This window comes from Nycticebus coucang, chromosome 17 (genome assembly GCF_027406575.1).
Source record: "Nycticebus coucang isolate mNycCou1 chromosome 17, mNycCou1.pri, whole genome shotgun sequence".
NCBI lineage: Eukaryota > Metazoa > Chordata > Mammalia > Primates > Lorisidae > Nycticebus > Nycticebus coucang.
In genome coordinates, this window is record NC_069796.1 from 11,165,553 (window position 1) to 11,180,373 (window position 14,821).

The following is a 14,821-nucleotide window of genomic DNA, read 5'->3' on the forward strand; positions in this document are numbered from 1 at the left end:
TCTACTCAGAAGGAAAAAAATCCTTTTATCATAAGGACACTTGTACTAGACTGTTTATTGCAGCTCAATTTACAATCGCCAAAATGTGGAAACAGCCTAAATGCCCACCAACCCAGGAATGGATTAACAAGCTGTGGTATATGTATACCATGGAATACTATTCAGCCATTAAAAAAAATGGAGACTTTACATCCTTGGTATTAACCTGGATGGAAGTGGAAGACATTATTCTTAGTAAAGCATCACAAGAATGGAGAAGCATGAATCCTATGTACTCAATTTTGATATGAGGACAATTAATGACAATTAAGGTTATGGGGGGAGGAGGAGAAAGAGGGACGGAGGGAGGGGGGTGGGGCCTTGGTGTGTGTCACACTTTATGGGGGCAAGACATGATTGTAAGAGCGACATTGCCTAACAATTGCAATCAATGTAACCTGGCTTATTGTACCCTCAATGAATCCCCAACAATAAAAAAAAAATAATAATAAAATAAAAAAAAGACCTTTTATTCCATAGTTTTTATTGTTTTATCACTTCGTGATTCAGAACAAATACTTTTTCTTTACTAGTGTAGCTGAAATGCAGCATTTGGATTCCAAAGGTTCTTAAGCTTTGATTTTATCTTAGGATAAGAGTTTTATTAAATTCCTGAAATGAAAAGAGTCGTATGTAAGCCAGTGTTTGCAGAGATCCAGGCCCTTGGACCAAAGTTACAGCTAGCTGCTGTCAGGCAACAACTTAGGGAAGTTGTTTTTTTGTTGTTGTTGTTGTTTTTGGCTGGGGCTGGGTTTGAACCCACCACCTCCGGCATATGGGACCAGCGCCCTACTCCTTGAGCCACAGGCACTGCCACAACTTAGGGAAGTTGTTTAGCAGGGAAGTAAAGTTTTGAGATCCTGGAGCCACACGAGGTGAAGAAGATAACAGCTAACGTGCTGAGACTTGAGGGTCAGAGCTGAAATGTAAGTAGTTCTGCATAAAAGGTCTTGAAGAAGGAAGTACTTACTGGTGAGGAATTATAACTGTAAGACAGTGGACGTGGACTTAGCTAACATTAGGGTGAAACAACAAATGAGGAGCCTCTCTGGGAGACCGCTGCAGGGTTAATGTGAGGCACCAAGTAAGGGCAGGAGAGGATGTCACTGAGCTGCTTGTCCCTGCTCCCTGCAGGACTCAGCGAGTGAATGAACCCGGGAAGGGAGAGGCCAGTTATGGACAGACTCGGACCCCAAACTTATTAAACTTTTTTTAAAAATTAATTATTTTTTATTAAATCATAACTTTGTACATGATGCATTTATGGGGTTCAGGGTACTGCTTTGATATACAATGTGAAATGTTTACATTGGGTACTTCTTAAGATCTGGGGTTTAATAGTATTCCTTAACATGACTTTTCTGAGATTTATTTTAACACTATAATATTTAACTGACTTGGGAAACTAGCAGGTGTGATGGCAACTTCTAAATTCCAAAGGGAAGCCATTCTTCAGGCTATAGTCCAAAATGCCAAATCAGTAATTAAATCATTTGAACAGTTTTTCTCCTTCTCCTCCCCTTCTTTGCTGATTGAAGGTTCAGATCTTTTTTGTTTTTGGATTTTTTTTTTTTTTTGTCTTTGGTGACCAAAGAACATCTTGAAGCACTCTAGTGCTGAGGATCATTGAGGAGTTGCAGGCTGACAGAAATAAAGAATGAAATAATGAAAAACTATTCGTAGAATGGGGCAAGATGTATGCTGACACGAAACACTTACAGACTTTGACTTTTCTCAGACATCTGTTCCTGAATATGACTCTACTTTCACCCCTAGGAAAAATCAATTTTGAGGTTATAACCAGGCTTCTTTAATAATTCATGAAATCTAAAAATCAATGAAAAGAATAGGCTTCTTAAATACAGCAAGTCAATCACAGGAGAAATGTGATGATATCTAGAGTTGCGTACTTATTTTCAACCTATGATTGACAGTTCTTTTAAAGCACAACTTTGCTTTTAGACCTTTTCATAATGAGGGTTAGGGGGATTTTCTTCTGCATGTACATACATTGAAAGAAAAACTTTAAAAATCAAAGGCAAAATACAAGAACAGAATTAAATGCTTTTAAATGTTTAAAGATAATTAACATTTTGACATAACTGTAATGATTAACAAAGCACCTTGAACATTAGAAGATTCTTTGGTTTCATTTCAAGATCCCTCTCTTTTTTTTTTTTTTAAAGGTGAATTTCTATGTTTTAAGAGACTCTGTATCTGAAGTGCCCTTTCCTTTCCAAAGAGCAAATTGTAGGTTTAGTGGCAAGGGAAGCCAGACTGCAAGTGATTACAAATGTTCCACTGGGTCCTCCCCGAGAAGGCCAACCTCTGATTTATAACCTGCCTTAACAGGAGACTGTCGTTGATGCTAAATTGTCAGAACATTGTGTAATCTCATTTCAATTCCCTGAAGTATTAATCTGAATCCGGACTTCAGACCTCTTTCTTCCATTTTGAATCAGATTTTATCTCTATTTGGCCCAGTGAATGCATCTGGTGTCAGTCTTTCAGCTGGTGAGTAACAGTTATGTCAACATGTCTGGATTTTCTTTTGGGAAAAAATAAAGTTAGACTAATTTCTCTCTCTTTCAAGCAAAAAAGGAAAGAAGATGGGAAGAGCCAAAGAGTGATATTATAGTTAAAAGAGAAAGGAAAAAAGTTTGTGCTGACAAAGATTTACAAAAAGAAAAAAAAGATGGCTTGGTACCTGTAGCTCAGCGGCTAGGGTGCCAGCCACATATACTAAGGACCTGCCAAACAACAATGACAACTACAATAAAAAAATATCCGGGTGTTGTGGTGGGTGCCTTTAGTCCCAGCTACTTGGGAGGCTGAGACAAGAGAATTGCTTACGCCCAAGAGTTTGAGGTTGCTGTGAGCTGTGATACCACAGCACTCTACCAAGGGTGACATAGTGAGACTCTTTCTCAGAACAAGCAAACAAAAAACACCCATAGTTATTCCCTATGTACTGGGCACAAGGAACGTGTACAAATCAACCACTGCATGAAGAGCTCTGTGTGTCCTGAATGTGTTTGCAAAGGACTTTATACTTGAAATATCTTCAGGCCAATAAATGTAACTGGAGCTTTCCTCCCACATTCAGTAACTTTGACACACAGTGCCACGTACCAATCTCAGGTGCTTTTTAGCAGCATTACAGGAGCAGTAAGATGTGTGCATGCATGTATAATATATAACACGTATATATGCATTCATGTGTGTTATAGTTTACACACTGTATTGTAGTTACCATGTATAAGTAGACAATTTTACAGACACTTTACAGGTTTGACTACTTTCTCTCCTTTCTGTGTAATAAAAATATAGTGATTTATGTTTTTCATTTTTTGCCTTTAACATTTTTTTAATATGTACCTCAGGATATTAAATAAGGATAGAGCTCAAAGGTAAGCGTCCCCAAACTTTTAGTACGGAAAATGAATATGGAACTGTAGAAGTTAGGCTCAGTTGTCAAAAGAGAATGAATGTTCTTTATCCAAAAAAAAAAAAAAAAATCATAGCAGACAAAATTCAAACTGAAATAATTTCTATATTTCTTGGGTTTTTGTTGAAGAATATATTATGAATGAATAGACATGAGCAGGGAAGCTTTATTTCTTTTTCAATTAAATAGCTCCATAAATATAATATCCTCTAATCTATAATCTCCTTGCTTTCTTTGGATCTAAGGCAAATTTATGGTGATTCTCTCTTTACATATCCTATTTTGAAATGAAGAACAACATTTTACAAAATGTTCTTATTGTATTAAAAATTAATTGTTAATGTGATTTATGTCAAAATACCTTTTGTTTTTATGTAAAAATATTGAAAATATGATTACTTTCTAAAATTATGTTTATACACTTAATCATTTAATTTCTGCAAAGAATATGTATATTTGAGAAATTACTGAATTGTTATTTTCTTTTTTTTTTTGTAGAGACAGAGTCTCACTTTATGGCCCTCGGTAGAGTGCCGTGGCCTCACACAACTCACAGCAACCTCCAACTCCTGGGCTTAAGCGATTCTCTTGCGTCAGCCTCCCGAGTAGCTGGGACTACAGGCTCCCGCCACAACGCCTAGCTATTTTTTTGGTTGCAGTTCAGCCGGGGCCGGGTTTGAACCCGCCACCCTGGGTATATGGGGCCGGCGCCTTACCGACTGAGCCACAGGCGCCGCCCTGAATTGTTATTTTCACATAAATTTTATTTAGGCTGTTTTGTTCTTTTAATTTATTCTTTCCAGCCTTTAAAAAGTTATTTCTTGGGGCGGCACCTGTGGCTCAAAGGAGTAGGGTTCCGGCCCCATATACTGGAGGTGGCAGATTCAAACTTGGCCCCAGCCAAAAACTGCAAAAAATAAAATAAAATGAAAAATAAAAAGTTATTTCTTGGCTGGGTGCCCGTAGCTCAGTGGTTAGGGTGCCAGCCACATAGGTTCAAATTTGGCCGGGGCCTGCTAAACAAACAAACAAAAGTATATTTGAAGTATATGTTCAAATACTTTTTTCTTTTTTTATATTAATTCATATACACATAGATCATGGATACATTTATGCATATGTGGGGTACAATGTGTTGACTTTTTTATACAATCTGATGTGGTTACATCAAACCAATCAACATAGCTTTCGCCTCATTTACTCAATTATTGTGTTAAGACATTTGTGTTCTACACTTCACAGATTTGCCTGTGGTTCAAGGAATAGGGCGCTGGCCCCATGTACCGGAGCTGGTGGGTTCAAACATGGCCCCGGCCAAAAACAAACAAAAAAACAAATACTTTTTAATTAAAGATAAAAATTAAGTATTTGTATGATATACAACATGATGTTTTGAAATATGTATATGTTGCTGAACATGCCATTAGAGCCCACATTGCAGTGAACGTGGGAGTGCCGCTGTCTCCTTGACATGATGGTTATGTGCAAAGGACCTGAATAGACAGTTCTCAAAAGAAGACATACAGATGGCCAACAGGTATATGAAAACGTGCTCAACATCACTGATCATCAGAAAATTGTAAATTAAAACAGTGATGAGATGCCACTTCATGCCTTTGGCTGTCTATCTAGTAGTTGGAATGCTGGGTCATGCAATAGTTTTATTTTTTACTTTTTGGGAAACTTCCATAATGGTTTCTATAATGTGTGTACTAACTTACATTCCTCCCAACATTGTACATATTACAAGCGTTCCTTTTCCACATCCCCACCAAGACTTACTATTCATCTTTTTAATAAAATGATGGTTTTCCCAACACCATTTATTATATTAAAGTGACTGTCTTTTCCCCATTTGTGTTCATGGCATCTTTGTAAAAAATCAGTTGACATGAATGTATGGGTTGATTTCAATTCTCTTTATTCTGTTCCATTGTTCTTTGCATCTATTTTTATAATTGAAAATGAAATTATATATTTTTATGGTATACAATATGATGTTTTGAAATATGTATACATTGTGGAATGCCTAGATTGGTGTGAGAGAAGGGTTTAATTTCATTCTTCTGCATATAGATACCCAGTTTTCCCAACATCATTTTTTTTTTTTTTTGAGACGGTCTCATTTTGTCACCCTAGAAAGAGTGCCATGGCATCATAGCTCACAGCAGCCTTAGACTCTTGGGCTCAAGCAATCCTCTTGCTCAGCCTTTCGAGTAGCTGGGACCATATGGCGCCTGCCACAATGCCTGGCTATTTTTAGAGACAGGGTCTTGTTCTTGTTCAGGCTGGTCTGAAACTCCTGAACTCAGGCAATCCACTCACCTCAGCCCCCCAGAGTGCTGGGATTACAGACGTGAGCCACTGCGCACGGCCTCCAACATGATTTATTATACTGAAGTGACTGTTTCTTTCCCATTATGTATTCTTGGCATCTTTGCTGTTTTGAGTAATATAGCTTTCTAGTAGATTTTGAAATCCGATAGTGTGGCTCAAGCAGCTAGGGCGCCAGCCACATACACTAGAGCTGGCGGGGTTGAATCCAGCTTGCGCCTGCCAAGCAACAATGACAACTACAACCAAAAAATAGCCCAACGTTGTGGCGGGCACTTGTAGTCCCAGCTACTTGGAAGGCTGAGGCAAGAGAATCGCTTAAGCCCAAGAGTTTGAGGTTGCTGTGAGCTGTGACACCATGGCACTCTACCCAGGGTGACAACTTGAGACTCTGTCTCAAAAGAAAAAAAGAAATCAGATAGTGTGATCCCTCCAGCTTTATTCTTTTTGCTCAAGATTTCTTTGGCTATTTGGGAGCTTTTGTCCTTCCACAGGTGTTTTAGGATTGCTTTATGTATTTCTGAGCAAAAATATCTTTGGAATTTTGATAGAAATTGCACTGAATTTGCGGATTGCTTTGGGTAGTGTGAACATTTTAGAAATGTGAATTATTTCAATCCATGAACACAGGGTACCCTTCCAGTTATTTGTATCTTCTGCAATTACTTTCATCAGTGTTTTACAGTTTTCAACAAATTTAAATTTGTTTAAATTTATCTCTAAGTATTTTATTTTTTATGATATTATGAATGGGATTTGTTTTCTTGATTTGGGGGGATGGTTTATTGTCAGTGTGTAGAAACTTAATTGATTTTTGGTTGTTGCTTTTGTATCTTGCAACCTTACTGAATTCGTTTATTAGTTCTAATAGTTTTTTTGTGAAATCTTAAAGGTTCTCTGTTAAGGTTAACATATCATTCCTGAAAATGGGGACCTTTAACTTTTTCCCTTTTTTATTCAGATGCATTTTATGTCTTTCTGTTGCCTAATTGTTCTGATTATGGTTTCTAATCTATTTTAAACAGAAATGTGGAGAGTGGGAATCCAATTCTGGTCCTGATCTCATACTACCGAACATGGTATATTCGGACAGAGCAGTCTTTTCCCAATTTCTTCCTTCTTCCCTGCATGCTGTGGTTGTCAGTCATTTTACTTGTACACATGCTACAAATGCAGCTCATTGTTAATATTTTTGCTTTAGTTATCTTTTAGAGCAATTAAAAAAATAAGGAAAATTGAATTTGATACTTACCTTTATTCCATTCTTTGTGTTTAGGTCATATCTTATCTGGGTTTTTAAAAGTGTGGAAAAAGTATTTCTTAACTATTAGCATTTACAACACACCAATCTCTGGCTTCTCTTGGTTCAGTTAAAAAATTGTTGTGTTTAGATGGCTGAGAATGTGATTTTTATAATTCTACTGAAAGGACCAAGCTAACTCCATTTTATTAAAACTAACTCCACTTTGCCCCACAGCCTTCAATTTGCAGCTGCATACCAAAGGTGATAGGCAACCTGCTTCCTCCCGCACCCCCCCACCCCCTCACCTCCTCCACCCCCCCACCCTCCCCACCACCCCTCCCCCCACCTCCAGTATGTCTGCCCCAAGCAATAATGGCACCCACTCTCGACCCCAGTAGTAGTAAATCCTTCCCCAGGCTAATCAGCCCAGATCAAACATTGTCAACAAACATTGTCCAGTTTCCTAAGCCTCTATCAGCTCTCCCCAGTAGTTTGCCCAATTCCCCCTCCCTTTTTCCTTTCTGCATCCTTAAAACTGCTCTTCCCTCTGTGGTCGAGGCTTCTCTGCTCTCCTGCTGCATCAGGAATGGAGAAGCCCAAGCCCGAGCTTGTGAATAAACTATCTCTTGCTTTTGCATTGGACTTGGTCTTTGGGTGATTTATGAGGGGTACCCCGCGACCTGGGCACAACACTACATGCTTATTTTGAATTTTAGAAGTATACAACTATACATTATACACACACTTTATATATGTATATCTATCTATCTATCTATCACAAGGGTCCTTTGGCCTAATCTTCAAAATCTGACAGGTTTACTTCAAACTGATTTTATTTTAAAATGTCTCTGAAGCTGAAATGTCAGCTTGTTTAGTTTATTAGCCTCTTTTGGTCTCTGTTTCTTTCTCTTACTCTCTTGTTTCATGTGTGGAGTGGAAGCATTTGGACCACATTTTCTTGCCTTTTTTTTTTTTTTTTTTTTTGGTGACAGGGTTAGAGTCCAGTGGCATCATCATAGCTCACCACAAACTCAAACTCCTGGGCTCAAGGGATTTTGCTGCCTCAGCTTCCCAGGTAACTGGGACTAGTGGCATGTGTCATCACACCCAGCTAATTTTTCTATTTTTTTGTAGAGACAGGGTTTCTCTCTTGTTCAGGCTGGTCTTAAACTCCCAAACTTCCCAACGCAAGCAATCCTCCTGCCTTGGCCTCCCAAAGTGCTAGGATTATAGGTGTGAGCCACCTTGCTTGGCCTTTTGCTTTTTAATGCTTTCCTTTTAGTAACCTTGTTCATATATCAAGATAGTTATTGAGCCTATTCTTATCATTTTTCTTTACAGGTTAAAAAGAAAAAGGGGCACAGGACTCCCATACTGAGTAATGGAAGCACAGACTATTCTGACCTTTTAACAGAGTGCTGAACTTACTCGCCCTGGAGATATATGGTTTCTTTTACTCTAGATATGTATCTTTTGTAAAGCTCTGGAGCTCGGAAATGGGATGGATTTCCTTCAAAAGCTGTGTCCTCCCCAGGCCCAGATGTATTCCAGAGCTTACTGAATGTAACAGCCCTAGGTTGTTACGTGTATAGAGATGGGGAGGGAAGAAAAGAGCAGTGCAGACAACTTAGAACTTTCTGAGAAAACTATATTCAGTTTTAAGAAAAAAATGTACTGTTGATATCTAGGGCTGGTTGTATAGTAGAACTCACAAACACTTGAGAGAGTTATTGCAAGGCATCCTTATTTTCAAGTGTAACATGTTCTTTTTGTCTTTTCCCCCTCAAGGGGCGCTACGTCCATTGTGTACAGATGCAAACAGAAGAGGACTCAGAAGCCTTTTGCTCTCAAAGTGTTAAAGAAAACAGTAAGTGTATTTCATTATCTAATAGCGTCTGTAAGGGGCCTATGACCTGGAGACTCAAAGGGCACAGGGGCCAGAAAGCTACTGTGGGCAGCTGCCTCGTTTGACTCTTGGGTGTGAGCGTGTAACCCAGATAGTGTTGTCTGAAGGAAACTGTGATTCTTTGAAGGCAACTGGACTGAGCACATCTAGTCTCAGAATTGCGGAAGAGAATTGTGGCAAGGAGTATCAGAGAGGGCAGGTAAACCGTACTTTGTATGTCAGCAATGTTCTTGGAGACATATATATATATCTTCATATATATGTATGTCAGATATATGTATGTTCTAGGATATATATTATATATAAAATTTTAATATTTAAAATTGTTACATTTTAATAATGTAAAAATATTTACATTTTTATATGCTAGAAAATCTTGGTATTTAAAAGAGGTTGACAGCTCGGTGCCTGTAGCTCAATGGTTAGGGTCTTGGCCACATGTACTGGGGCTGGTGGGTTCGAACCCAGCCAGGGCCTGCTAAACAACAATGACAACAATAAGAAAAAAATAGCTGGGCATTGTGGTGGGCGCCTGTAGTCCCAGCTACTTGGGAGGCTGAGGCAAGAAGATCGCTTGAGTCCAAGAGTTTCAGGTTGCTGTGAGCTGTGATACCATGGCACTCTTCCAAGGGTGACTTTCTTGTGCCCCATAACCCGTAGGTTAGTTAAGGAGGCAAAAGTGGCTTAGGCTCAGCCCTAATGAGTAAGAAATGCAGCAGGTGGGAGTTGAAAATACAGGTCCCAGCGCCGGTGTGATGTGGGTAAGGTGGTATGATGCAGTTTGTTCCCTAGAGAGGATTTCGTCAGTTAAGTGCCCTACTTACACTCTCTGTCCTTAGGTAGTTTCTGCTCATAAAACCACAAAAAGACAAGATATTCTTTTATAGCACGTTCTTCCTTTTTCAAATTTTGTGTGAACAAATGTAAAAAATATATCTATTTTTAAACACTCAGTTATAAAATATGCTTAGAAAAATCATGAATTTCGAAGTCAAATGATACATTTTTGAGGCCAAGGAATTTTTTTTTCTCTTAAAGGCATCTTAATATCACTAGCTGTTTGTGTATTATCTGACACAGGGAAATTTTAGAGTCTCATAAAATAAAGAAAAGCGTCATGACACTGGGTTTTCAGTTGAGTAGAAACAGAATGACATTTTGAAGCAATCCATTAGAGTGTAAAGCCATAGCAAGATAACAGAGATAACTTAATGGAAATAGTAATTTAAATGGCAGTAGCTACTACTGACCTCTGTATTCTGAATTTCCTATTTGGTTTAGACCATGATTTGAGTTATGTGAGAATGTAGAAGAATCTTTGGTAAGGTTTGGGATTTCCCTTTAAATCAGTTTTTTATAGTCATAAGATTTATCTGTAGTAAGGATTATGAAAAATTTTACAAAATAGAATTTCCTATTAAATATCTACTTTTGTGAAAACAAATTGGCATGCTTTTGCAGTAGTCACACACAATGTTTTAGGACTTGATTGTATCTTTTCCTGTTGGTAAAAAAATAAAAAAAAATATATATATATATATGTAGTGGGTTATTTTTGTTCATAGTTGAGGAAACTTTGAGAGAGACTAGATGCATGAAAAGTCTGGAAAATAAACATTTAGAAATTACTTGTGAAGACTCAAAAATCCCCAAGGACAAAGGGCTGGGCTAGAGAATATTGGCTGATGTCAAAAGTCTTTGAATGAATTGGATTGAGAGGTAGGTGAAGACATCTGGTGGGCTCGTGACTCATACCACTGGGAAGCCCAGCCTCACTGTCTTCTCTCCGCCCTTCTGTTGTGAAAACATCTTCCTCAGAAGACAGGCAGGGAGGGAATGTAGATGGAACCGCGTGTCAGATGGAGCTGCAGAGTGGTGCTGTTAGGCAGATGTTGTCAAATACAGTTACTGCTGTGCCAAATGGAATGAGAGAAAATGCCCTGGAGAAACCTTGCCTTTGAATGTGAATTAGATGGAGCCCTCAGTATTGCCCCCTAGGACCACGGGCAGAGAAGTGGAAATGAGAGAAGGGGCAGGGAAAACGACAAAAAGCAATCACCTGCCCTGCTGAATTCTGTGTAGGTGCTAAAGGCCGAAACCTCCTTACCCACATGAAATGAATGAAGCCTAAGCATCTATTTATAGAGGGAAAGTGATGCAGAAAAAATGTTTTCTTAGATTATTCAGCCGAGGGTCTGCTCCTGAGGGCAAAAAGAGGTTTGAGAAAGCTTGGTTATTTGTGTAATCAGACCGAATCGCATAAAATTGCCTCTTTTAACCATTCTGACTTATAAAAATGGCAATTTTATGTTATTCAACTAACAAGTTTGGCGTCACTGTACCTCACTACATAGTTCCCATGGTCTTCATCTTGTGACAAAGAGCTAAGTCAAAGAGGCCGGAACCTTTGTCTATCTATTTACATCTTTCTTCCTGTTTATCTGTCCATTATCTGTCTATCTGTCTGCCCATCTATCTACCTACCTACCTGTCTATCTAGGTTTGCTAGGGCTGGCCTGACAAACTACCACAAAGTGGGTGAATTAAAACAAAATGAATTTATTCCCTCGCAGTTCTAGATGCTAGATATCCAAAATCAAAGTCCTGACGAGGTAAATTTCTTCTAAGGACTCTGAGAGAGTATCTGCACCAAATAAAAAAAGAATAAGAAATATATTCATTTTTATCCAGGATTTGAAAAAAAAAAAGGGATCCGTCACATACTGTGGACAGGGTACAAAATTGACACAGACTTTCTCCTCTGTTCCCCAGTCCTCATTTGCATCACCTACTTCAGAGAACAGTTTCTCAGTGATAAGGGTAGGTTTGGTTGGAACTAATGCTCGGATATGTAGTTTATAGAAAGCTGGGCACCTAAATGGAGAATCTGGAATGGGAATAACTACAATATGTTGAACATTTCCTGTGTCCCAGGAACTTTGCATATATTACTGAAGTAAAAATGTGTTGCATGCGTAAATGAATAATCTCACTATTCTTCATGTCAGGTCTATAAGGTCAGTCTTGCTAACTGAGGCTCAGAGAAGCTAACTGCCCACAGCCAACCAGGTAGTAAGTATGGAGACAGGTTTTGAAAATAGATTTGTCTGATTTCCACATTCTTTTTATTTCAGCAAGAGAAAGCTACATAAATGAATGTGTGACTGGTTGAGGTCTGTAGTAATGGGTGTTACTACACTCTAAGGAAGGTAGTTGAGTGGGTCAAGGAATAAGGGAGGAACATAACCTCAGGAAAAATACTTGGGATATTTTGAGGATCATTTAAATGAGACTTCTTGGTCGCATTTAAAAATATCTCTGTTTGCAGATAACATGATTTTAAATAGAAAACCTTAAATATTCCATCAAAAATCTGTAAGAACTAATTAACTAAAGTTGCAGGATAAAAAGTCAACATACAAAAATCAGTTACAATTTATACACTAATAACAAACTGTCTAAAAAAGAAATTAAGGCAACAATCTCATTTACAACAATCTCATTTACAATTTATTCCTAAAATGTTTAGGAATAAATTTAATCAAGAAGGGGACAGTTTTCTATACTGGAAAGCAAGAAATCAAAGTGGAAACAAATATATGGAAGGATCTCCTGTGTTCATTTTGCAAAATGTCCGTACTACCCAACGCATTCTGCAGGTTCAACGCAGCCTCTGTAAAAAGCCCGATGGCAATTTTAATAGAAATAGAAAAAAAATCCTATTGGAATAAAATCTCTGTAGAATAACAAAAAACTCAAAAAAGCCAAAAGGAAAGAGAAGAAAATTGGAGGCCTAGCCCTACATGATGTCAAAATCCACAAAGTGGATACTGACATAAAATAGACACATTAATCTCCACACTCATGGTTAATTGATTTTTGACAAAAACACCAAGAACACACAATGAGGAAAGGACAATCTCTTTAGTGTTGGGAAAACTGGATATCCATGTACCTCACACCATATCCAATGATAAAGATGAATTAGAGACTGAAACCCAAGATTGTCAACCATAAAATTTCTAGAACAAAACAGGAAAAACTTCATAACGTGGGTCTTGGCAATGATGGTTTGGTTATGGCACCAAAACACAGGCAATGAAAGTAAAAACAAACAAATAGAACTATACCAAAGGAAAACATTTTTTCATAGCAAAAGGAATGATTAATAAAATAAAAGGACAACCTTCAGAAGGGGAAGAAAGTATTTGCAAACCGTGTTATCTGGTTGGGGCTAATCTCCAAATTATGTAAGGTGCAGGGAGTCCCCATCTTCCATCCTCCGAATCTGCCTGGTTGAGGGTTTAGTGACCAAGTATGGAGGCTCTTCCTAGAACACTTGGTGCTTTCTACTCACTAACAGGAAAGGGTAGGGAGGGTTCCTCTGCTTGCCTCAAAGGAGCTCATATAATTCAGTGGCAAAAAAAAGAAAGACTTGATTTTAAAATGGGCAAAGTGTGTGGCTCCATCTCTGCGGTTCCCAGAGTGTGGGGTGACCCATGACCCCATGAAGCACCCTTATGATGACCACAGGGGAATGGAACAAACAGAATAGCTGCACCACAGGTTCTCCATGCAACGTATCCCTCTGTGCCAGGTCAACATTCCGAGGAGGACACAAAACAACATCTGGGCACCACCCTTTCTTTTCACTGGGTAGAATAATTCTCAGCAAAGGAGAAGAGGTTCTCTTAGGACCTTAGAAAACTGACCATGAGCTATGTACTTTCTAATTGCTATGATGTAAGGGGAATAAATGGTTCAATCTGGTATGCATTGAAAAAGGTATGCATTTATTAAACACTGCGATTAGCCCCTTTTTTATCACTTACTAGCATGTTCTGGAAGTGCAGGCAAGGTCACCTTGGTCAGTGATGAAGAGGAGAATAATAAATCACCAGCTCAAATAGACTGGGGGCCCAATTGAGGTTTCAGAACACATTAAGGAAAGTAGCTTGCAGGTAACAAGCTGTGTCGAGCGAAGTAAAACTTCTTTAAGCATCCTGTCAGTTGGAACCTATTGATTTTCATAGGGACTCTTGAAGCAGGCTTCCTGGAATAGGAGCAGAGATCTTTCTGTTCAGTTTGTGACAAGTATATGTCTACAAGAAAGAAAAGGTGGCAGGGTAGAATGTTAAAATCTTGGTCTGATTTGTATGCCTTGCCGTTCAACTATCCGCTTCAAAGTCTGAACATTCTTTCAGAGAGTTCATTGTTACAGTTTGATTTCTTTTCTTTTTTGACATAAGCGTGGCTGGAATTTGTCACAATTCTGTATACTTATCCATCTTCTTATAATATTGATCTTTTACAGGTATTTTGTTGCCTTTTAAAAGTAAACACTATATTCAGTGGCAGACGAGGCAGGCCTGTTACTCAAAAGGTGAACGCTGAGTGCTGTCACTCTGATTGTTACATTTAGCCCCGAGTACTTTTTATAAGCATCAGGTTGTTGGAACCTAAGTGATTTTCACCCTTTAAATGAGACCCATGGAGCAGAGAAAGGGGAGGTATTACAGCCAAAGACAGGGGAAATCTCAGAGAAATGAGTTGTGTTATCTTACCCTAATAGAAGCAGGCCATAGAAACTTCTCAAGAGCTGAGTGGAAAATGCCTCGTATGTGAAGGAGAAGGGCTGAAGCAGTGGGCAAGCTGAGAGGAGCTCGGGTCAGAAGTGGCGGCCTGCTGCCGGGAGGGCTGAGAGCCAGCAGTAACACCGGCAGTCAGCTAAAAGCAGACTCAGCATCCGTATCTTAGGGAGACAAGGAGAATTTATAATCCTGGTGTTAACAGGGAAAAGATATGCAAATAAATTCACATTTTTATATTTCTTTATAATACAAAAATTGAA

The 14,821-nt window shown here is 38.6% G+C and overlaps 1 protein-coding gene across 3 annotated transcripts in view; it reads left to right on the forward strand.

Annotated features, from left to right (window-relative positions):
• The window catches only part of CAMK4 (calcium/calmodulin dependent protein kinase IV), a 230,402-nt gene that overhangs the window by 105,627 nt on the left and 109,954 nt on the right, over positions 1-14,821 (forward strand). For 2 of the 3 annotated variants that reach the window (XM_053567073.1, XM_053567074.1), the window contains exon 2: positions 8,853-8,931. In XM_053567073.1, the coding sequence (XP_053423048.1) occupies positions 8,853-8,931 (79 nt within the window). Of the gene's footprint in view, positions 1-6,862; positions 6,901-8,852; positions 8,932-14,821 lie in introns of those variants that run through there. The other variant, XM_053567075.1, reaches the window with a different exon arrangement.